Raw genomic sequence first — 24,483 nt, 5'->3', positions numbered from 1 at the left:
AAGAAGGTCAAGTCCAGCAGGCAGAATAACGGCTCCTCAGAGATGTCTCTGCCCTGATCCCCAAACCTGTGAATGTGTTAACGTACACGGCAAACGGGACCTTGCAGTGTGATCAGGTGACGGATCTTGAGCTGGAGAGAGGAGCCTGAGCTACCCAGGTGGGCCAGTCTAATTACCTGCATCCTCGTAAGCAGAGATTCTTGCCGCGCTGCGGCCAAGGGGAGACGTGACTATGGAAGAAGGGTCAGAGACAGGCCACATTGCTGGCTTTGAAGGTGGAGGAAAGGAGCCAGAGCTTGGAATGTGGGCAGCCTCGATGATGGAAAAACCAAAAAAAAAAGGATTTTTCCCCTGAAGCCTCCAGAAAGGACCACGGTCCTGCCAATACCTTTACTGTAGCCGCATGGGACCCACGTTGGCCTTCTCTGACCTCCAGATCATAAAAACACTCAATCAGTTGGGGTTGTTGAAAGTCATCAGGCTTGTGATCATTTGTTGCAGCAACAGTAAGAGACCAAGACACTGATGAGAGACTGCGCTGCCGCCCGGCCCAGGGCCCACTGTCAGCAGACTTACCCTCGTGATGCTCAGTGCACCCACATTCTCGCTGTAGGAGGTAGTGCCATTCCCGGTCCCCCAGGCCCCTGCCAGCAGGCAGCCCAGGCCCTCAATGCCGATGCCTCTGTTGATGGCGTGCCTCGGAGGGGGTGGCGCCCCCACCAGGCGGGCACAGGCGTAGTAATCGCCTACGGACTCCACCATGGAGGAGATCACCCCCGCGATGATCCCAAAGACCCCAGCCAGGCTGATGGTGGGGAGGCCCCACTGTCCTGCAAAGGCAATGCAGGGGGAATATGAATCTGGAAGATCGCGGGCTGCTCAACCCCAAAAATGTCATCGCCCGAGGATTCTCTGGAAGGCTTTAAAGACCAAGCAACACGTCTTCCAACCCCACAACTGTCCTGCGGCTTTGTCTCCCACCCCTGCCCTGCCATGCCCCAAACTTGAGGTCGCTGTGCACAGACAGAGGCAGCAATAGGGTCTGTTCCAGGGAAGGTCTTGAAGCATTTCAAGGCCAAGATTCTGATTCGGGGTGGCCCTAGCTCCCCAGTCCAGGAGGCCAGGCCAGCCCTTGCCGGAACCTGGTTATTGATACACCCTAGACCAAGAACTGCACGGAAAGGAGAAGTGGCCTCAGCAATAGCCTTGACCACCAGCCCAGAAATGTTCTATTTTCGTCCCAAGCCACCCTTGGAGCCACCACCTGCAGAAGGAGACCCAAAGTCTGGCTAGGGGGTGGGGACCTCTTTGTCCTCTCCCCACCCCCAGGCTCTGGGGTCTGAGCAAGGCGGAGGAGGAGATGAAGTGTGGGCCAGCTGGGAGGCAGGCCTGGGAGCGGGAGCCTTTGGGCAGCCACTCCCAAGGCGTCCTTAAGACAGCCTAAGGGTCTTCTTCTCTTGGGGGTTCATATGGACTCCCGGGGCTGACCCTCCTTGTCAGATGCCGGAGAAAATCCCTCTCTGGCTCTGTTCAACTCCCCCTCCAGTGCCCTGGCCCCATGGGTAGTCCTGGGAAACATGTGTCCCAGGCAAAAAGATCCCCGCCTTCTCTTTACCTGGGTAAGGGACGCGAAACCAAGGAGCCTGGCTCAGGACGTTGCCTTTGGTGTCGGTACGAGCCAAGTACCCATAGGCTGTGGGTGCCGAGGGTAGAGCGTTTGTGATGGTGAGCACGAAGCAGAGCAGCCACGAGAGGCAGAGCGCCAGCAGCACCTGCGAGAAGGAGGGGCCCTTCACACTCGGCCCCGCCCCCGGCCCGCCGTGGCCCCGCCCACGTCCCCCCTCCCGGAGGGGCTGGGCAGAGGAGGGAGATCAGGAGAGCTCTTTGAAACAAGCAAGTGTTGGGTGAGGAGCCCTTCCAAAGACAACAGGAATCAGCTGTGTCAGCGGCTAGTTAGCACACTAAAGAAAGACTGAAAACAAACCACGGGGAGCCCTCGTGTCAAACAGAGGCAGGAAGGTCTAGGAAAGTGGACACAGCTTGGGGCAGAAGGTTTGCAATCTGGCTCTCTTTCTACTGTTTGCTGATCACGTGACCTTGGATCAACCTTCCTGAGCCTCAGTGGCCTCATCTTTACAATGGAATCATAACCATTGCTCTGCAGCGCTTGAAGCAGGATTTCTTAAAGGTCCTTGAATATAGATTTTTAATCTCTGGTCGTAGAGCCCCCGAAATCTGTATTTTCAGCTATACCCCCATGTGATTTTTAAAGCTTTTTATTTTTTCTATGATTGTTGACTTACAATGTTCTGTCAATTTCTACTATAGAGCAAAGTGACCCAGTAATATATATATATGTGTGTGTGTGTATATATATATGTATATATATATACACACACACATTCATTTCCTCACATTATCCTCCATCATGCTCCATCACAAGTGGCTAGATATAGTTCCCTGTGCTAGAACAGCAGGATCTCATTGCTTAACCCATGTGATTTTTATGCACACTGAATTTTTGGACCCCCTGGCCTACAGGGTTGTTGAAGGATCACTGAAATCACGTGGAAGTGTCTTTCCACAATGGAGAATGTCAAGAGATAAATTAAACCCTGACAATATTTGTGTGTGGCTGGCCGCTGCACCTGCTTGACAGGGTAGAGCAAATTCAACAGGGAAGGCTCTGAGAAAGGAGGCACCAACATCATCAGGGCACATCTGGATTAGCCAAGAACCCCGGAGAAAGAATCTGATCTAAGCAACTTGGCCCTTAGTTCCGCTTCCTTAGCGGTGAGCCTGGCTGTCTCCCCCAGCGCCACGGCCCGGGGACGCGGGAAGGCTGTCCCGCCCCTGTGCCCAGGGCAGCGACCTGCTCTCTGCTCCTGGGAGAGAAGCCTTGAGGAAAGAGCTGGACCGCATCACACCCACAGACAGGGGGCGCTCCCACCATCCGAGGGGCGATGAAGGGAGGCTGAGGAGCCGAGGCCACGGCAGGTGGAGAGCATTGACTCGGGGGTCCGCTGGGAGCGCAGGAGGCTGACCCTCACTCTCCAGGTGGGTCAACTAGGAATGGCAAGGGGTCAGGGGGCTTCTTACAGGAAAGACCTGAAACAGGTAGAACTTAGAGGTGTGACACTTCTTCTCTCGTCCGTAAACAGGCACCGGCACCGCGATGTTTTTCAGGTACTGGGAAAACAGCACGATGAGGAAGATGGTCCTGAAACAGAAACAAACCACACCCAACCTGGCAAGCTGGGGCTCCTCCTGAGCGAGGGTCCAGGAAGCTGGGCCACCACGTGTCTCTGGGACTGGGTGGGAGGCAGGGGTTCTGCTGGGAGGGTGCCCATTCAGGCAGCGTCCTGCCAGCGCTGAAAGGTGGGGATGGGGGGTGTCCCTCTCAGAAGTTGCTAGTGGCTAGTGGAAAGGGGACCACTGTTCCTTGGGGCCTGAGAAATGGGCATGGCCGCTGCATAGATTCAGCAGTTGGAGCCAGTGAGGCCAGGGTCAGAGGCCACTTGGCTCCCAGGTGGTTCCGCATGTCCTTGTGGCCAGACCACGGTGGACAGAGTGAATGAGCACACCCAGGGTCATCCCTGAGTCCCTCTGAAGCTCCCTTTAAATGCTGAAGGCCTCTTTTTTCTGGGAAGTCTTCCTCTCCTACAGCTGGCTGTCACCATCCCCTCCCCTAACAAGCCTGGCACTCTGTGACTCATCACTGTCTCCTGGTGTCACAGGTCCTTGGATCCAAGTCGCATCCCTCTCCTACACTACAAAATGCTTGGGAGCTGGGGCCATGGACTTTACACCCTTCCCAGGTGTCAGAGGTTTACAAACATTCGCTCAGGGAGAACCTAGGAGGAGGCAGGACGGCCAGCATCAGTTGTCTGTGAACCTGCACTAAAGTGTGCTTGTACACTGCTTGTGATGAACTCATTTTCTGTGAGGGCTAATTACATCATAAATACTAAGAACCTATTCTAGGAGTTCCCGTTGTGGCTCAGAGGTAACGAATCTGACTAGTATCCATGAGGACACAGGTTCGATCCCCAGCCTCGCTCAGTGGGTTAAGGATCCAGCCTTGCCGTGCGTGAGCTGTGGTGTAGGTCACAGGCACGGCTTGCATCTGGTGTTGCTGAGGCTGTGATGTAGGCCAGCCCCTAGCCTGGGAACCTCCCTAGGCCATGGGTGTGACCCTTAAAGAAAAAAAAAAGGAAAAGAAAAAAGGAGTAATATATTCTAAGTAGCCATTTCACCACTTTTTAAGATATTGCAATATTCATGGAAGTATATGTAAACCACCAGGGTTTGCCAGCATCCAGGACTCATTCTTCTTCCCGGGTCATTTCCCCCAAAGAACTGAGAGGGCACTCCCTCCCGGGCGGGTACTTACGTGGCCGCGATCCCCCAGTGGATCCCGGCGTCATTGCCGGCGGAATCGAAGAGGGGCAGAGCCATGAGGGCGATGGTCGGAGCGATGGTCAAGGGGCCGATGAAGCGCATGAGGAAGCCTATGAGGCCCGAGAAGCCCACCAGCATCTGGACACAGGAAGCGACCAGGATGGCTCCCTGCAGCTGAAAGGGAAGCGTGCGGCTCAGCACCCGGGCGCCTGTGCTGGGACCAGGGGGCCTCAGCCTGGCGCAGGCCACCGGCAACGACGGTCGCTTCAGAGGCAGCGCAGGGGCAAGGCTGGACCCCACAGGAACTGGCGGCAGGTGAGCTCTGACCTCACTCCTCTATCCAGTCCTCTATTTCCAACTGCCTGTTGGACATTGTCACTTAATGTGAAGTCTTCCAGGAAGCAGACTTCAAGACTATCGTTATTTTTGGTCACAACTGGGGCACGTTTGTTCCGGGGCCAGAGAGGGAACCTGCGCGGCAGGTGCGGCCGGTGCCGTATCCTTAACCCGCGGCGCTTCACCGGAACTTCCACGAGACTCGCTATGGATCCTGGCGCTAATGCGGATAACTTGTAATACTGGCATCACCCCGTAGTGTACCGAACATCTTGCTGCTTTCTTTTTCTCTGATTTCCTGCTTTCTATTGCAGATGTTGGCAGAGGTTTTCTGCAAGGGACCAGGTAGTCACTGTTTGAGGCTCAGCTGAAACGTTTCCAGACACGATGTGAACAGATGGACCTGGCTGTGTTCCAATAAAACTCCTCTGATGGGCATTGAAATCTGAATCTTGTATAATTTTGACATGTCATAAAGTATTACTCTTCCTTTGAATTTTTTTTTTGACTGTTTAAAATATAAAACCATTTGTAGCTTGTGGGCTATACCGAAAAGCAAACAAAAAACAGGCAACTGGCCAGATGCGGCTCATAGGTCATATAGTTCGCCAACCCCTGATACATTGACTGATGGAGTTTACTACCCTTCTCCTTTTTTACTTTACGAATTTGGATGTTATACATTCTATTTCATCCCTGAAAACTTTCCTTGCTTTGAAGTCTACTTTTTCTGAAAAGAAAGAAGTCTGACTCCTGCTTTCTTCTGATTAGTATTAACATGGTGTTTTTGTCTCTATCCATTTACCTTTCATCTATATGTGTCTTTAGATTTAAGGTAGGTTTTTTCTGGACAGCATATGGTTGGGTCTTGTTTTTTGACCCACTCTGACAATCTCTGTCTTTTATTTTATTTTTGCTTTTTAGGGCTGCACCCACAGCACATGAAAGTTCCCAGGCTAGGGATCGAACTGAAGCTACAGCTGTCGGTCTACACCACAACTACAGCAACACAGGATCTGTGACCTACACCACAGCTCACACTAGATCCTTAAGCCACTGAGCGAGGCCAGGGATCTAACCCACATCCTCATGGGTGCTAGCTGTATTCATTACTACTGAGCCAGGATGGGAACTCCAATCTGTATTTTAATCAGTGCTTTAGACCAATGGCATTCAAAGTTCTTTATTGATATAGTTAGATTAATAGCTACCAAATCCGTTATTGTTTTCTAATTGTTACCCTTGTTCTTTGTTTCTACTTTTGTCTTCCACTCTTTTTCTCCCTTTCATGGGTTTGTTTCGTTTTGTTTTGGCTGCACCCAAGACATGTGCAAATTCCCAAGGCCAGGGATTGAATCCATGTCACAACAGCTTCTGAGCTGCTGCAGTAACGACCCCAGTTCCTTAACCCACTACACCACAAGGGAACTCCCCTTTTGTGGTTTTAATTGAGCTTTTTATAAGATGTCATTTTCTCTCCATTCTTAGCATTGGTTATCCTTTGTTTTCCCTTTATGGTTGCCATAGAGTTTGCAATATACATTTACAACTAATGCAAGTGCACTTTCAAATAACACTCTACCACTTTATGAGTGGTGTGAGCACCTTACAGTAACAGAGCCACCCTAAGTTCTCCCACCTGGCCTTTTAATCATTGCTGTCATTCAAGTCACTTGTACATAACATACACAAGCACATAAATTTTTAGTTTTGCAGGTTTTTTTTTTTTTTTTGGTTTTTTAAAGGGCTGCACCCACGGCATATGGAAGTTCCCAGGCTAGGGGTCAAATTGGAGGTGAGCTGCAGGCCTAGGCCATAGCCACAGCAAGGCAGGATCTGAACCGCATCTGTCACTTACAGCACAGCCCCTGAGCAGGGCCAGGGATTGAACCCACACCCTCATAGATACTAGCTGGATTCAATACCGCTGAGCCACAACAGGAACTCCTTATATAAATTTTTGAAAACCGTATTACCAGAAGGTGAAGTTTAAACTGGTCTAATGTATTGAAAACTGAGCTTGCCTGCATCTCTTCCTAGTTTTCTATTTTTTCTGCTATTATTTTCTTTAAATACAGTCCTTGTTTACTTATCCTCTCCGTTACCTTTTTTTTTTTTTTTGGTCTTTTTGTCTTTTCTAGGGCCACACCTGCAGCATATGGAGGTTCCCAGGCTAGGGGTCTAATCGGAACCGTAGCTGCTGGCCAATACCACAGCCACAGCAACACAGAATCCAAGCCACATCTGCGACCTACACCACAGCTCCCGGCAACACCAGATCCTTAACCCACTGAGCAAGGCCAGGGATCGAACCGGCAACCTCATGGTTCCTAGTTGGATTTGTTTCCACTGTGCCAGGATGGGAACACCTCTCTGTTACTTCTTATATCCCAGGAAGTAATGACATTCTATTGGTCCTATATTTGCCTCATTTGCATTGGTGGCCAGTATTGTGATGTACAGTTGGACCACTAACCACCAGTGGTTTCAAGCCTTGAGATGTGTGTAAACAAATACACCTCTGTGAAACATGGAAAATCTACCTTAAATTCCAATAGGTTAGGAGTTCCTGTTGTGGTGCAGTGGAAATGAATCCAACTAGGAACCATGAGGTTGCGGGTTCGATCCCTGGCCTTGCTCACTGGGTTAAGGATCTGGCATTGCCACCAGCTGTGGAGTAGGTTGCAGACGCGGCTCAGATCCTGTGCTGCTGTGGCTTTGGTGTAGGCTGGCAGGTGTAGCTCTGATACAGCTCCTAGCCTGGGAACCTCCCTATGCTGCGAGTGCGGCCCTAAAAAGAAAAAAAAAATTCCAATAGCCTGGCTCAGGGAATTAAACCAATCCATCAATTAATAAAGGGAGGTTGAAACTTGCAAGAACTTTCCCTGGTTTACAGCACTGGTGAAAAATATCCGACCAGCAGATGGAGCTAAAATACCACCCGCACTTTCATGGCTACTGGTCTGTTCGGCGCTGAGTGGCAAAGGGCACTCCCTTTACTTTTTTTCATAACAACTTTTTAAAATGTAAAAACCTGAGTTCCCACTGTGGCTCAACAGGTTAGGAATCTGACTAGTACCCGTGAAAGATGTAAACCAATCCCAGGCCCCGCTCAGTGGGTGAAGGATCCGGTGTTGCCATGAGCTGTGGAGTAGCCGGCAGCTGCAGCTCCCATTTGAACCCTAGCCTGGGAACTTCTATATGGGGCAAGTGCAGCCCTAAAAAGAAAAAAATAAAATAAAATGTAAAAACCATTCTTAATTGCTGGGCAGTAAAGACACAGATTACAGGTTGGATTTGGTCCAAGAGCCATAGTTGGCTGAGTCCTGATTCCAAGGACTCCACGTATCACAAACACAGAAATAAACAGTAAATGTATTAAAACGTGGTCGTGTCTGTCACTTGGGACAGGAATGATTCGAGTGGCACAAGGGCTTAGGTAGGAGGAGAGACAAATGAATTTGAAACAGCTTTCTTCTCCCATAGTGTGAGGCCAGAGATTCTTGCCTAAGAAATTACAGTTCCTGGTAGGTGTAAGTGAAAGGGAAACCCTGCCTCTGGCATCTAGCAGAGCAGGGTAAAGAAGCTGATGAGATAAAATTTATATTCCGAGGAAGGACAAGAAAGAAATTAAACATAAAATTCTCTCTGTGTCTTTGGGCCTCCTCGCTCCTCCCTACTGTACAGTTAGCACATGCCTTAACCGGCGCTCCCCAGAGATGGGACAGCTCACTCTGCTGTAAAGATCAAATTTTTTTTTTCTTTCTTCCAATGCTGGTGATACAACTTTTTTTTTTTTTTTTTTTTTTTGGCAGTGCCCACTGTGTGTGGAAGTTCTAGGAATGGAACCTGAGCTCCAGCAGTGACAGTGCTGGATCCTTAACCCACTAGGCAACAGGGAACCCTGTGACGTAACTTCTTAAAACATTCTTTTTTTTTTTTTTTTTGGTTTTTTAGGGGCCGCATATGCGGCATATGGAAGTTCCCTTCCCAGGCTAGGGTCAAACCAGAGCTGGAGCTGCCAGCCATAGCCACAGCCACAGCAACATGGGATCTGAGCCACATCTTCGACCTATACTGCAGTTTGTGGCAACACGGGATCCCTAACCCACTGAGCAAGGCCAGGGATTGAATCCTGCATCCTCACGGATACTAGTCAGGTTCATTACCACTGAGCCACAACGGGAACTCCAAGACTAGTATTCTTTCCCAGCTCTGCAGGCTGCTCGCTTTGTACTGCTTACCTCGAGGTACAAAGTTCATCCTTGATATTCCTGTAAAATATCAGTACGTCATCGATAAGCAAAGCTGTCTCAAAAACATCTACGACTATGCTTTCTACTTCTAGCAGGGGGAAGAGTTATCAGAGCTTTCTGAAAATCTGCTTCCTGGGTTATAATCTTCAGTTTGGCATGAATAAAATTCTCATTTTTTCCTTCTTAACTTGATGGTTAATTGTATTTTCATCAACACATCCCACTGCTTATTCTTTTTTTTTTTTTTTTTTTGCCTTTTGTCCTTTTAGGGCCGCACCCGCAGCATACGGAAGTTCCCAGGCTAGGGGTCGAATCGGAGCTGTAGCCGCCGACCTACGCCACAGCCACGCCAGATCTGAGCTGTGTCTGCGACCTACACCACAGCTCACAGCAATGCTGGATCCTTAACCCACTGAGCAAAGCCAGGGATTGAACCTGCAACCTCAGGATTTCTAGTCGGATTTGTTTCCGTTACGCCACGACGGGAACTCCCCACTGCTTATTCTTTGCTTAGTTTTAATTTGGATTTACTGAAACCTGATATTGGCTCCCCGGGGAACAGCAGAAAAAAAAAAAACAAACAACTAAAAACACTCAAACCACAGTGATCCGTGATTCATGCTATTGATGCTGTAATAAAACTAGGCTACACCGAAGAGATACATCCTGCTTTGGAAAAGGTGGTACAACACACCGCATCTGGAGACTGACCCATTAACCTGGCAAAAATCCAGGGCTCACCAGTTTAACAAGTGAAATTCTTCAGTATGTCTTAATCAGGAACTACATGGAAAAGTTCTTGAAAGATTGAAAACCCCTGTTAACTCTGGGTCCACCCTGAGTAAAAAAACGGAAGCACAAGGACTTAATAGATCAACGACATACACCCAAACCTGGGTGCACTGCTGGACTGTACTCAGAGCCCAGAAACATGCAAAAAGGCTATTTTTGAAAGGGAAGAAAAGCAGAAGGTTCTGGCTGCAATTCACAAGGGATAGCTCAGACTGGTCCAGACTGGCATCCGTACCAGCACCTCGCTCCTGAGATATCAGAAGGGTCGGTGGCGGAGTGCATACTCCGTAAGGACTGACCCTGGCAGGTACATGCAGCTCTGCGTGGGATATTGGGTGCAGATGTGGCCCAGAGCAGCTATGCAGCCACTCTCCATTTGAAAGATCATTTCTCACTAGTCCGCTCCTGGGCACTGTTCAGAATGAGACCACTCCTGAATGGTACCAAGTAACTCCAAGATCAGAGATCCTAATCGTATTTTGAGTGATAGCTGAAAGACATTCCAATAAGGAAAGGGCTGTCAACAGGGTTTGCCGACTAAAGGGAAGTAGTTATATTTGGGAAGAGAAGAGGCAGTTGCACAAGGAGGGGTTCACAGGATCCATGAGCAAGTGCTTTCCTGCCCTGGGTGGGCACCAGCTCCAAAGATAACCTAACTCTAGCAGCAGAGCCTTGGATCCCACCATGTGGGTTTTTGAATTCAAAAAGCACTGGCTGGAGTTTTGCTAAAGGTGCTGCTCACCCACCTGAGAAGGGTTAGGACTGGAAATGCAACATTTCAACAGAAGGACCTTGATGGAGGAAGGCAAGCAAATCTAAGTCCAGCCAAGGGACCCAGCCATGTGAGGTACGACGGAGTGCACGCATAAATACCCAGAGTCATCCCCTTGGAACTAAATGGATTCCTGGGCTGCAACCCGTGGACTAGCAGTTTGGTCTGGCAAGTGGATCATAGAAGGCGCTACTGAAATTCCACCTTTTGTGGAATAGGACGTTATAGTCAAGTCTTAAATGCTGGTGGTTCATGTCAACAGCCCATGTCTTAAAAAGAGAAGGGAAGTATGATTTTTCATGTAGTCACTAAGGCCCATGAGATGACATCTAGGGCCACAAGCCATGCACACTGTGGACTCATAGCGTGTACAATCCCACCTCTATCTGAAGCTGCTTGTGTCGCCCAGGGATGATCCCAACAGCAATGGGCACATGTGCCTTTGGTGGGAGAATGCAAGGATATATGGCCCTTCACAGAGCTGGCAGGCTGCCTGTACTGAACATTCCACAGAGAAGAGGAGGGTTTTGTGTGTGTGTGTGTGTCTTTTTGCCTTTTCTAGGGCCATTCCCATGGCATATGGAGATTCCCACGCTAGGGGTCTAATCGGAGCTACAGCTGCCAGCCTACTCCACAGCCACAGCAATGCAGGATCCGAGCCACATCTGTGACCTACACCACAGCTCATGGCACCACCAGATCCTTAACCCACTAAGCAAGGCCAAGGATCGAACCCACAACCTCATGGTTCCTAGTCGGATTCGTTAACCACTGAGCCACGATGGGAACTTCTAGAACAGGAGGTTTTAACACTTTTTGAAACTGGTATGGGAGTTCCTGTTGTGGTTCAGCAGGTTAACAACCCAACATAGTGTCCATGAGGATGTGGGTTGAATCCCTGGCCTCACTCAGTGGGTTAAGGAGCCAGCATGGTCGTAAGCTGTGGCGGGCAACTGCAGCTCCAACTCGACCTCTAGCCTGAGAATTTCCATATGCCACAGGTGTGGCCATTGAAAAAAAATTTAAACTGGTATGGACAGTGTTTTCCGTTTGAGCTTTGCCTATGCTGCAACCAAAGCCCTGGCCCAGGCTACTATAAAGACACTAGCAACCCAGATAGTCCACCTATATGAATATCAACATACATATCAAACAGCTCAAGGGTCACTTTTCACAGCATGGATAGGACAGGAATGGACCAGGAAATAAGAGTATCAAGTCATTTTTTTCATATTTTCTATCACTTCCCAAAAGCAGTGAAGTTATTGCAAAATTAGAGTGTGTACCTGAAGCAAAAAAATGTGGGTGACAAGAGCACAAAGGGCTGGCTTTGCAGGGCAGGGTAGTATAAGATCAGGCCAAACATGATGCACAAAACAGAGTCACCAGTGGAACAGTTTGTAAAGGACTGGTTGGGAAATGAGAGGGTAAAGAAATCCTATTTTCCCAGCACTAGGGAGTTGGTCGAGTTCGCTAAGATAGGAATAATAAGAATCAACTAAACTTGACTTGTTGGAATTCTGATGGTACTTATGGACCAGATTGGAAAGTCTGGTGTTTTCGGGATGCATCCTACCCAGTAGACAGCTTATAGTGACAATATGGTTGTTAAATCAGTTGAACGTCTCTTAGGGAAGGACACACAAGGAGAATTAACAGTATTACTTTTGCTGCCCACTATTTAAAGGCTAGCAGAGAAGGAGCCAACACCTCCTCCTCCAATAGGACCAAGGAAATGGGTTAAGAAGGGCTCCCAGTGGGCAAAAAGAAAGATGGCGGCAGAAAGAACTGGCGTCATCAAAGCATAATCGAATAATCCTACTTTTGCCCTTTGCATTTAAAATGTTGGAAATAAGAAAATGATTTATCAGTCATATTTCTAGATGCATCTTCAATTTGGGATAAGGAGTGCTGGCATCAGAGCTGATTCTACCAAACTCAAGCATATCTAATAAAACTAGACCCAGAGTAGACCGAGCCATACATGAGGGCCATTGAGGAATGGCCATTGCGAAAGTAGCCAGTTCCTACAGTGATGACTGGCACACTTAGGACATGACCTGTTGCTTGAACTTTTGTGTAAGATTAAAATGAATCTTGGACTACTTATGAGTTCATAGGTCATTTACATGATAATGCAACGAAAGTCATGGAAACAATGATAAATAGAAAGTTTACATTGCGATACTGTCTATATTGGGATACTGAACTCTAGTCACCAGCTAATGCGGTCAGCATAGGTGCAAAAATGCTTCCAGGTGGGCAGATGGAGCGAGATGAGGACAGTTATAGTTGACCCTAAATCATTCAATAGCATCAGAAGAGAATGATACGAGTTAACCATCATGCACTCAGCAGAGTGAGTAAAATGAAAAAGATACATGGAAAATGTCGGTGAGAATGTGGAGTGCCTGGAGCTCACTCTCATGTGTTGTTGGTGGGAGTGTAGACTGGAGCATGTAAAAAAATGCATTTGCTGGCGTTTACTAAAGTTGAACGTACCCACTGGGATGGTGAATCCTATGTGTCTGACTGAGCTGAGGGATGTCCAGATGGCTGATAAAACATTTCCAGTGCGTCCGTGAGGGCGCTTCGGAAGAGATTAGCCTTCGAATTGGTGAACTAAGTAGAGCAGATGGCCCTCCCCAACAAGGTGGTGAGTGCCATCCGATCCTTTGAGGGACCCAGGAGAACCAAACACCAGTCAGAGGAAGGGTGAATTCGCTCTCTGCTTGAGCTGAGACGTCCGTCTTCTCCTGCCTTCAGACACCAACTCCTGGTTCTCAGGTATTTGGAGTCAGACCAGGACTCACACCATCACCCCTCCGCTCCCCAGCCCCCCTTCTTTGGAATGTTTTGTCAGCTCTCTTCCTTCTCATTGGTCAAGTGTGGCTAAGGATAGGCTCTTGTTACTGTGTCTGCAGTCTTCCCTCTCCCTTTATCTTTCACATACTGAGGATGTGACCCTTACTGCAGCCACGAGGCTATGAGGACACTGAACGTGGATTGGGCGGGTTGCAGGATGGACCCTGACTGGTCTAAGGCTTGTTAGCCTGACTCTCAGAAATATCTAGGGAAAGATGCTGCTCTAGGTCCATAGCCCTGAGTTCAGGAATGACATTGGTCCAGTTCTAGTGAGCTTGGGGGTGGCAGTGCTGATGACAAAAAGTAAGAGCTATATTCATGCCTGAGCAAATGACCTAGGACTGGAACCCCATCATTAGAAGGGGCTTGTGTAACTCTGCCCCTGTTCCAGAGGAGGTGGTCCTGAGCCTGGCTCCAGGCCCACATATTTATGGTCAAGCTGGGAGGGCAATAGCTGGGCTTCCTGTAGAGCTCAGGTGACCTTCACTCCCTCGTACAGTATCACACCCACGGGCCATCCTTGACCCCTTTAGCCCTATGCCAGCTGAGGATGTCGGAGTCTGAGAGCTATCGAGTCTCCTGTCCCTGAGGGTGTGGCTGAGCTCTCTGCTGGGAATCCTGTGTGCTGACTTCTTTCCCTATTATTTAGATAAGCCAACCTGGAGTGTGGCCAAACTTCAGAGCCTGCTTCAAGGCCAACGGTTCCTTTCCCTGGATAATACAATGGAATCAAGCAGGCTCCAGATTCCACACCCAATAAGCAGAAAGGCACAACCCTCCAAAGTGGGGGGACTAAGCAGACAGTACCCACTAACAAAATGGAAGAGGCAGGCCTGGCCTACACATCGGTTTTCCCATTCATCTGAGCCTACTGTGGGTATCTGGCAATATGGGGCTTGTGCATCGACAGCACAAGAATGTAGAAGAATGTCTGGAAAATTCTAAGTGCTCAGGAACTATGATCTGCTGCCACCGCCACCGCCATCGTCACTATGATGTGTCTCTCTTCTGGTTACAGTCCTAGCACTTAGCACAACACTTGGCAGGTATCACGATGTTCGCTGGCTTAATATAAAACAGGAGTACGGCCCCTACCCTCTCTGCCTCCCAGGACTGGCTGGGGAAGTACCCGAGCTCCTCCTCCTTGAAATACGTGACTATTTCCAAGCAAACCTGTTTTCACTCTCCATCCCTTCCAGCCAGCAGCCACAATCCCTATCTTGCACATCACCCTGTTCTGTTCTCTTCATTGCACTTACAGCTTCCCAAAAGTTTCCTTTTCTATTTATTTACTAGAGTGTTTCTCCCTCCCACCCTGCCCCACCATATACACACACTGGAATGTTAGTTCCATGGAGGGCAGAGTCCTGGTCTGTCTTATCAGAGCCATATCTTTTTTTGCCTTTTGTCTTTTTAGGGCTGCACTCATGGCATATGGAGGTTCCCAGGACAGGGATCAAACTGGAGTTACAGTTGCCAGCCTACACCACAGCCACCAGATCCAAGCCGCGTCTGCAACCTACACCACAGCTCACAGCAATGCTGGATCCTTAACCCACTGAGCGAGGCTAGGGATCGAACCTACAACCTCATGGTTTCTAGTCAGATTCGTTTCCATTGTGCCACGACGGGAACTCCTCAGAGCTGTATCTTAAAGCCTGGAATGCTGCCTAGCGGAAAGTTGAACAATAAGTGTTGAACAAATTCAGGAGCCCCTGTTAAGGACCCCTCCATCCCTCTCACCCCACCCCCTTGCCCAGTTACCTCTCGGATCCTCTTCTGCCATTCCTCGGTGAATTCAGGAGAGCTGGTGTTCACCAGGCTGGCATTGAGCGTCCACGCGGGGCACTTCCAGGTGGGAAGGGAGAGCATGGCCAGAGAGGGCGCCACGAAAGCGAACGTCCCTCCCTGGAGAATGGGCAGCCTGGAGGAGGTGAAAAGAGACAGTGACCCATAAGCTCCTTTAGCACTGGTCTGCCACTGGCCCCCGTGGGGGCCGTTTAATCCCAGGTCCTGCCTTGGACTCAGAGGCAACACATGACCCCGGCTGTTCTCAGCTTATAGGAAACGCCCGCCAAGCTCCAAGTCAGACCCGTGAACCCTGCCAGACTTTGGACAGCAGGAGAGGCGGGAAGGAAAGCCAAGCTGACCTAACCCCAGGCCCGGACGTGACAGCCCAGGAGCAGAGAGTCGGCGGCTGGGGACTGACTAGGGGACAACACAGAGCTCGGGGACACATTTAGTGGGTGCCATTGTCTACCCCAGTCGCAGAGAATCTTCCCCGGACCCCAGGATCAAAGCACAGCTCACGCAGGTAGACCACCTTCCACCCCACCCCACACAAGAGATGCTCAGCCAAAATGTGGATTGCCAGGTTCCTCTGTGTTTTCAAAAAGGAAAAGCAGGGAGTTCCCATTATGGCTCAGCTATAATGAATCTGACGGGTACCCATGAGGATTCGGGTTTGATCCCTGGCTTCGCTCAGTGAGTTAAGGATCCAGCATTGCCGTGAGCTGTGGTGTAGGTCACAAATGCAGCTTGGGTCCCACGTTGCCATGGCCGTGGCTGTGTCGCAGGCTGGCAGCTGGGGCTCCAATTCCACCCATAGTCTGGAAACTTCCATAGGCCGTGGGTGCGGCCCAAGGAGGAAAAAAAAAAGAACAACAGTCCCAGACCTCAGGCTCCTTTCATTAGGTGGACTGAACAGATTTGAGGTCAACTATCAGGGCATGTCCCCCATCCAGGCCCTTCTCCCTCCTGGTCAGCATCTCGCTCTGGCCTCTGTGAGAAACTCTGGCCCTCGCAATTTGTCTCCCTTCGAGGTGAACATAGCTTGGTAAGTCAGCGGCCAACAACCCTCCAGTCCCAGAAGGTCAGAAGCTTGTCTCCTCTCCCTGCAGAGCAGAACTGGAGGGTGGGACACGGGGAGAGAGAGACCTCAGCCTCTTGCCTTTGGCACTAGAGCACACCCACTTCAGGCACATTTTCTTCGCAATACTAGAAGGATTTTTTTTTCTTGGTCTTCATTTTAGGGCCACACCTGTGGCATATGGAGGTTCCCAGGCTCGGGGTCTAATCAGAGCTGTAGCCACCGGCCTACATCACAGCCACAGCAATGCAGGATCTGAGCTGCGTCTGTGACCTACACCACAGCCCATGGCAACGTCGGATCCTTAACCACTGAGCCAGGCCAGGGATCGAACCCACAAGCTCATGGTTCCTAGTCGGATTCGTTAACCACTGAGCCACGATGGGAACTCCCCAATTTTATTTAAGTTAGAAAATTATGAACCTAAGTATCTCGACAGAGGAGGGAAACATGCTTAACTTATTTCATTGCAAAAGTCCCTTTTGAGCTTTTAAAACAGACAGAGCAGTCTTTGCATATCATGTGTAGAGAAAGTACATACTACAGGGACTTGGGTGTTAATTTTCGGCCATAATTCCACATGCACATTTCATTCATTCAACAAATATTTATTGAGGACCCGCTATGCAGGAGACACGGGTTGCCAGGTATTGGGGAAACCAGGCTGGGTGAGTTACACATTTCTTGGTCAGCCCTTCTACAAACAAACTTTTCACTTACAGTCTGTTACTCTCTAAACACCCTACGGTCATGCTCACAGCCCCAGCCGTTGCAGCCTTACTGGGCTCCATGAGGGCGGGTGTGATTATTTTTCTTTTCCATCCCTCCAGCTCTGAGCCTAGTGCCACAAAAACCTATCAACATTGGGTTTTACCATTTTATTTAATTTTTGAAAATTTAATAGCCATATAACAAACCCCTAACGAATGAGGTTTTGGTTGTTTGTTTTTCATTTGTGGCCACCCAGCAGCATATAGAGGGCTCGGCAAGGGATCACATCCAAGCCGCAGCTGCAGCAACACCAGATCCTGAACCCACTCTGCGGGGCCGGGGATCAAACCTGCGTCCCAGCACTCCCAAGACACCAGCAATCCCGTTGCACCATGATGGGAACTCCACAACCCTAACAAATGTTAATTTGCATTTCATGATATCCTTAAAGGAGTGCACTCATTTGTGTGATTTTATGTCCGTTTTTCCTTGTCCATAACTGTCAGCCATTACATAGAATTTAGATACTGTCAAAATATATTTATAACAGTTCTTACAATGGTGAGCTTCGTTTTCATTTAAAAAATGTTTTCTGTTATTGTATGCGGGCGTTCATCCTCAACTTAGAAATTATTGAAGGGAGTACCTCAAAATTTTCAAGTAGTTCAGCACTCGTCTAACTCTGTTGGTGTTGTTTTCTGTCAGGATTATTACCTGTAGTTGGGATACTGTGATATATGGATGTTGTACCTTTTTGCAATTGCCAAGAACAAGATGAATTCTCTCTGTTTATTTACTAGAGTGTATTCTTAGGTCCCACCTTGAGATTCATACAATGTATCAGTAAATTCTTCCCTTGGAGTTTCCACTGTGGCTCAGTGTACCAATCCGACTAGTATCCATGAGGACGCAGGTTCGATCCCTGGCCTCTCACAGTGGGTTGAGGATCTGGCATTGTTAGGAGCTGTGGTGTAGGTCACAGATGAGGTTCAGATCCCGTGTGGCTGTGACTGCAGCGTAGGGCAGCAGCTGCAGTTCCAATTTGACCCCGAGCCTGGGAACTTTCATATGCTGCGGGTGCAGCCCTAAAAGCAAAGACAAAAACAAACAAACAAACAAAAAACAGAAAAAAACTTCTTCCCGCATTATTCTATATTCAGACCTTCCAATCCCATTTTCCATCCGTTCCTCTCCCTAACTCGTTTTGTTAGCATTCACCTTTCCTTCTCATACCTTCTTACTGGGACTCTTTTGAGAGACAGAAATCTATGTATATTTCTTATATTATCTGCTAGTTTATCTTTTATGCACTTTCCTGGTATGTATTTAAGAGGCATGCATTCAGTGTCACTCCTAGGCTTTCATTGTTCTATGTCTCTTTTACCTTTCATGGTACCCTTACTGTGCAGCTCAGGGCTGGTTTTTGTTGTTTTGTGGGGTTTTGTTGTTGTTGTTTGGGTTTTTTTGTGTGTGTTTGGTTGGTTTTTTTGGCCATGTCTGCAGCATGCAGAAGTTTCTGGGCCAGGGATCGAACCTGCACCACAGTAGCAGCGACTTGAGCCACAGCAGTGACACCACCAGATCCTTAACCTGTTGCACCACCCAGGGAACTCCTCTCAGTGCTCTTCTTAATTTCCCAATTAATTTCACCTGCTAGCATGATGGCAATTCCTGTTTTTAAAATTTTCTCATGAATATGATTCACTGTTATCACACATGTGCCTTTTGACCTAATGTCTCTCCTGTAAAAAATAGACTGTTGATTTTAAAAGCTCAACATTTTCGAAATAGGAGAGCCATGTGAAGTATATGCAACCTGGCCTTGTCATTTTATAGACAGGGCATCTGCAACCCAGGGTCGCAGTGTTAACCAGGATGAGTGCTTGGGTTTCCTCACTTAGCACCACTCCCCTGTGACGCAGGTTAAGAGCAGGGGTAGACCAAAGGTGGGTTTGAATCCAGCTCTATCTTATCAGTTGTTGACCTAGACCTGTTACCCAGCTTCTGCAAGCCTCAGCATCTCCTTTGGTAAAATAAAGATAAAATGCTCTCCCAAGGAGTAGATGCAAAGATAAAATATACGTAAGTGATTAGCACAATGCTGGGGCAGAGAAGAACTTGGCAAATAGAGTAGCTTTCATTATCACTCCCTCTGAAATGTGTGGGTACTTCTGGGAGAGGTAGTGGACATCGAAACCTTTTCTTTCTCTCCCTTTTTTTTTTCCTCTCTTTTTAGAGCTACACCCATGGCATATGGAGGTTCCCAGGTTAGGGATCGAATCAGAGCTGTAGCCTCTGGCCTGAACCACAGCCACAGCAACACAGGATCTGAGCCTCGCCTGTGGCCTACACCACAGGTCATGGCAACACCAGATCCTTAACCCACTGAGCGAGGCCAGGGATCCAACCTGCGTCCTCATGGATGCCAGTCAGATTCATTTCCGCTGAGCCATGACGGGAACGCCCCAAAACATTTTTAATGTTTCCTTAAATAACAGATGTTCTAGGATGGGTTGGTTTTTTTTCCCTAAGCTGTGGTCTGGAAGCCCCATTTCTTGCAGGTTGGTTCTGTAAGATTTGTGTCCCTTCACCCTGTACCATCTCAGCCGTATATTCTCGTCTGAAGAAGAAAACTCCCCAAGATATTGTTATCTTTCACAATAATGACTTGCATGCAAAATGTCACAATCTGCAGTCTCAGGAATGTCTCGACAGGATTGGTATTTTAGGTTGGCAAAGCCACAGAAACGTGGGGGGGTCACATCAGCATCTAAGCTTATAATGTTTTGAAACTACACAGCATTTTCACATCATTATTTCAAGGGCACTTCAGGGTGAGGAGGACAATACTGCATCGTCTGTGTATGAGGCAGCTTTAACTACATTTTATTACCACACATATCATATATACCTTTTGTATGTAAGGTGTACCAGGCAGAAAAAATCTTTAACATTTCAAGTCCTTTTTCTGCTGTTAACTAGGTAAATGATTATCAGTATACATTAAATGTCTCTCTCTCATAATTATGAATTAGATTGGTCACTATTACAATAGTGAAAATTCAAAATAACTTCAATGTCCTCTAACAGGAAATGGTTAAATAAACTAGAATATGTCATATATATTCTGGAGTATGGAATACTGTATGATTTTTTAAAAAAATTTGGCCATGGCATGCAGCAGCCTGATGTGGGATCTCAGTTCCTAAACTAGGGTTTCAACCCGCAGCAGTGAAAGCACCGAGTCCTGACTACTAGAACACCAGGGAACTCCCACTAAGTGATCTTTTTCTAAAAGTACTATTGCAGCAGTATGGTTATTGAAATGGAAAGATATTTACAGTGCATTGTGTCTGTGTGTGTGTGTGTGTGTGTGTGTGTGTGCGCACGTGTGTGTGTTGTGGCAGTGACTGGGTCATGTGGAAATTCCTGAGCCAGGGATCAAGCCTGCGCCACATCAGTGCCAATGCTGAGTCCTTAACTGCTAGGCCACCAGGGAACTCTGTATTGCGTATGTTTAAAAAGGAAAGGGAGGAGTTCCCATTGTAGCTCAGTGATAATGAATCCAACCAGGATCCATGAGGATGTGGGTTCGATCTCTGGCCTTGCTCAGTGGGTTAAAGGATCCAGCATTGCTGTAAGCTGTGGGTAGGAAAACTGGAGATGATGAAGCCAGTTTAATTTTTTTTTTTGTCTTTTTGTTATTTCTTGGGCCGCTCCCGGGGCATATGGAGGTTCCCAGGCTAGGGGTCCAATCGGAGCCGTAGTCTCTGGCCTACGCCAGAGCCACAGCAACGCGGGATCCGAGCCGCGTCTGCAACCTACACCACAGCTCACGGCAACGCCGGATCGTTAACCCACTGAGCAAGGGCAGGGACCGAACCTGCAACCTCATGGTTCCTAGTCGGATTCGTTAACCACTGCGCCACGACGGGAACTCCAATTTTTTTTTTCTTTTTAGGGCCACACTTGTGGCATACGGAAGCTTCCAGGCTAGGGGTCAAATCAGAGCTGCAGCTGCTGGCCTATGCCACTGCCACAGCCATGCCAGATCTGAGCCGCCTCTGCCACCTATGTCACAGCTTATGGCAACACTGGATCCTTAGCCCACCGAGCAGGGCCAGGGATTGAACTTGCATCTTCATGGATATTAGTCAAATTCTTAACCCACTGAGCCACAGTGGGAACTTCCTCTTCGCATGTTTATTTAGGCTCTAGACCCCTTGAACCCTAACTCCTGATTACTTGCCTCTCACAGGGTTTACCAGAAGGCCAGGTCCATAGGCACCCTCACCACTGGGATTTCAATTGGAATATGGAATTCGGCATCTTCTCTGTCACCATCATAGGTGCCCACACCATTAGGGATGGAAGGGACTTACAGATATGACACACTTCGACTCCTTCATTTTATGGATGAGAACATTGAGGCTTGGAGAGGGTGAATGACTCATCCAGGTTCCCACAGCGCAGAAGCCAGGACTAGAATTCAGGCCCCAGTCTCCAAGATCAGCGTTTTCCCATAGTTGCAGTGAAAACCGTCTCAGGTTTAAGGGGAGGGGCTTCCCCATCCAGAAGAGCCTTGTGTTGGTAACTCTCCTTGGGGGGTGGGACAGGGGTGGGGCTCCTGGGTATCCAGGCAGGTGGCTGCAAGGCCTCTCTGATACAGCATCTAACAGTCCAGGGACCCATGCTGGAAGGGGGAGAGGGGGCCTGGATTTCAGGGGCCTGAGAAACAGACCAGACCAAATCCTGTACCTCTTTGAGTCCCTGGTGGGGGATTTGGAAGAAATCTTAGTCACAGAGATGCTGACAGAAGAAGGAAGAGAGAGAAGGGAAATAACCTGACAAAGACATAAGGACTCCTCCCCATCCTGGATGGAAAATGGAAGCACTTCAGCGCTGACGTATCTTCTGGAAATGACTTGCAAAGGAAGCACTTTGGGAAGTGACTTGGATTTGATTTAGGCCAGAAGACTACGCTAGGACTGAATGCTTTCTGGACACTGCCTATGGGCGGACAGTGTGTCCTAGAAATAACTGGCCACCTCGTATCAATCTACACCAGTGTGGTTTGAATCAGATAATTGATAGGGAATGAATACACGATAAAGAGTAAATCCTAAGGGTTCTCATCATAAGGAAAAGAAATTTTTTTCTCTTTCTTTACTTTTTCTTTTTCTTTTTAGGGCCGCACCGGTGGCATATGAAAGTTCCCAGGTTAGGGGCCAAATCAGAGGTACGCCACAGCCACAGCAATGCCAGATCCTTAACCCACTGAGCAAGGTCAAGGATTGAACCTGCATCCTCATGGATACAAGTAGGGTTCGTTACCACTGAGCCATAGTGGGAACTCCTCCATCTGTTTCTTTACTTTGATATCTGTGAGGGATCGAAGGATCTTACTAGATTTCTGAGATGGATGCTTACGAAATTTATTATGCTAACAGCTTCCTGATGGATGTACGCCAAATCATTATGCTGCACACCTTCAGCTTGTAGAGTGCTATCAATTGCACCTCAATAAATGGGAAGAAAAAAAAGAATAAATGAATATGAATTTTTCCTGCCAAGTCATTTTCTCTTAAGACAGGTCGGGCAGAAGCACATGATAGGACATGTTTTTCATTTCCCTCTGCGACTCCAGGGCTGAGCACCTATTTGGCAGAGGGCACAGGTTAGGTCAAAAACAGATCTACAGAGAACGGCTCCTTGCTTACACAGTTCCGTCTAGAGGCCAGGGAGGCGTCCCAGCAATGTGTTCACCTGCCACATGCTCGTGAAATTTGCAAAGGTAGAAGGTTTCAGGCACAACTGACTGCAGCTGCTTGTGTTATTTCAATCAAGGATCCTGACGATTGTAGACCGTAAATGTTGGGGCTAGGCCTTGAACCCCAGCCTGGCTTCCAGTCCTATGCTCCCTTAGCAAGCCAAGCAAACCTTGCGGAGACACTGGCAGGTAAAAGGCAGAACCTCTGGGGACGAGTTTTACCTACCTGACTCCTAAAAACACTTGCAGAAGAGTGCAGATGCCAGAGACGAAGAAAATGGTGCTGAGGAGGTAGCTCTGGGTCAGGGGGTCATGCTGCAAACACAGATCCTTGGCCAGGATGAAAGGCACTGCCACAAGCGCCCCCAGGGCCGTGAGGAAGTGCTGTGGGCAGAGCAGAGAGAGTAGGCGGGCATGGAGATGCTGAGGTTGCTGCTCCCCTGCCATTCCTATTCCCCTCACCAGAGGCAAGGGCTCCGCCTCTGGTCTCGGATGAGCCTGGCCATGAGCAGCAATGAGCGACAGGCAGAGAGATCCAGGTGGGCAGCAGAAGCTAGGAAACAAGAAACAGGGACCCAGCCTGAAGGTCTGAGTTTCAAGGGCAGCATCCTAGTGCTGGGAACTGATGTTCTAGGTAAGAAACTGGGGCAGGGACGCAGCACAGGAGGATGAAACAGAAACTGAGGAGGCTGCCTTAAGAATAAGAGCAAGCCAAGAGGCTCATTGCCCCCCACTCTGCCCGGCCGTGCCCACAGTGTTTGGAAGTTCCTTGGGCCAAGGATTGAACCTGCGCCCCAGAAGTGACAACACCAGCTTCTTAACCACTAGGCCACCAGGGAACTCCTAGAGGCTCATCAGTACAATCGAGCACAAGGTGAGGGCAAGACCATTGAGCAGGAAGGCCTGAGCACATTCTCCAAGATAGGTCATATGTGAAGTCACAAAAGAGCCCTGGCAAATTTGAGAAAATTGATATCAAACCAAGGATCTTTTTTGTCTGCAATGGTATGAAATTAGAAATCAATAGCAGGGAGAAAACTGGGCACAAACTTGTGGAAATTAAGCAACACACTCCTGAACAACCAATGGGTCAGAGAAGAAATCAAAAGGAAAAATTTAAAAATATCTTGAGACAAATGAAAATGGAAATGACATACCAAAGCTAATGGGATATGGCAAAAGTGGTTCCAAGAGGGAAGTATGTAGCAATAAATGCCTACCTTAAGAAAGAAGACAGATCTTGAATAAACAACTTAAATTTATTCCCCAAGAAACTAGAAAAGGAAGAACAAAGCTCAAAGTTAGCAGAAGAAAGGAATTAACAAAGATTGGAGCAGAGATAAATGCAATGGAAATCAGAAAGACGATAGAAAAAAAGTTCTGAGCTGTTTTTTAAGATAAACAAACCCTTAGAAGCAGAAGGGAGAGAAGACTCAAATAAAATCAAAAGAGATGCCACATAAATACAAAGTACCATAAGACACTGGTACAAACAATTTCACACCAACAAATCAGATCATCTAGAAGAGATGAATAAATTCCTAGAAACCCAGCTAGTATACGAAGACGGAATCATGAAGAAATAGAAAATCTGAACAGGTCACTAACCAGTGAGGAGGTTGAAACAGGAATCAAAAATCTTACAAAAGTAGGAGTTCCCATCATGGTACAGTGGAAATGAATCCAACTATGAACCATGAGTTTGCAGGTT

The 24,483-nt window shown here is 48.2% G+C and overlaps 1 protein-coding gene across 8 annotated transcripts in view; it reads right to left on the bottom strand.

Annotated features, from left to right (window-relative positions):
• The window catches only part of LOC125117246 (solute carrier family 23 member 2-like), a 59,647-nt gene that overhangs the window by 25,344 nt on the left and 9,820 nt on the right, over positions 1-24,483 (bottom strand). For 6 of the 8 annotated variants that reach the window (XM_047762993.1, XM_047762996.1, XM_047762995.1 and 3 more), the window contains exons 4-9: positions 22,999-23,156; positions 15,187-15,346; positions 4,394-4,575; positions 3,100-3,220; positions 1,616-1,772; positions 577-830 (exon numbers count right to left, since the gene is read on the bottom strand). In XM_047762993.1, the coding sequence (XP_047618949.1) occupies positions 577-830; positions 1,616-1,772; positions 3,100-3,220; positions 4,394-4,575; positions 15,187-15,346; positions 22,999-23,156 (1,032 nt within the window). The remainder of the gene's footprint in view (positions 1-576; positions 831-1,615; positions 1,773-3,099; positions 3,221-4,393; positions 4,576-15,186; positions 15,347-22,998; positions 23,157-24,483) is intronic. The other 2 variants (XM_047762991.1, XM_047762994.1) reach the window with 2 other exon arrangements.

The sequence above is a fragment of the Phacochoerus africanus genome, chromosome 16, assembly GCF_016906955.1.
Source record: "Phacochoerus africanus isolate WHEZ1 chromosome 16, ROS_Pafr_v1, whole genome shotgun sequence".
Taxonomy (NCBI): Eukaryota; Metazoa; Chordata; class Mammalia; order Artiodactyla; family Suidae; genus Phacochoerus; species Phacochoerus africanus.
Note: the sequence above shows the minus strand (reverse complement) of the source record. Positions and strands in the feature narration are given on the sequence as shown.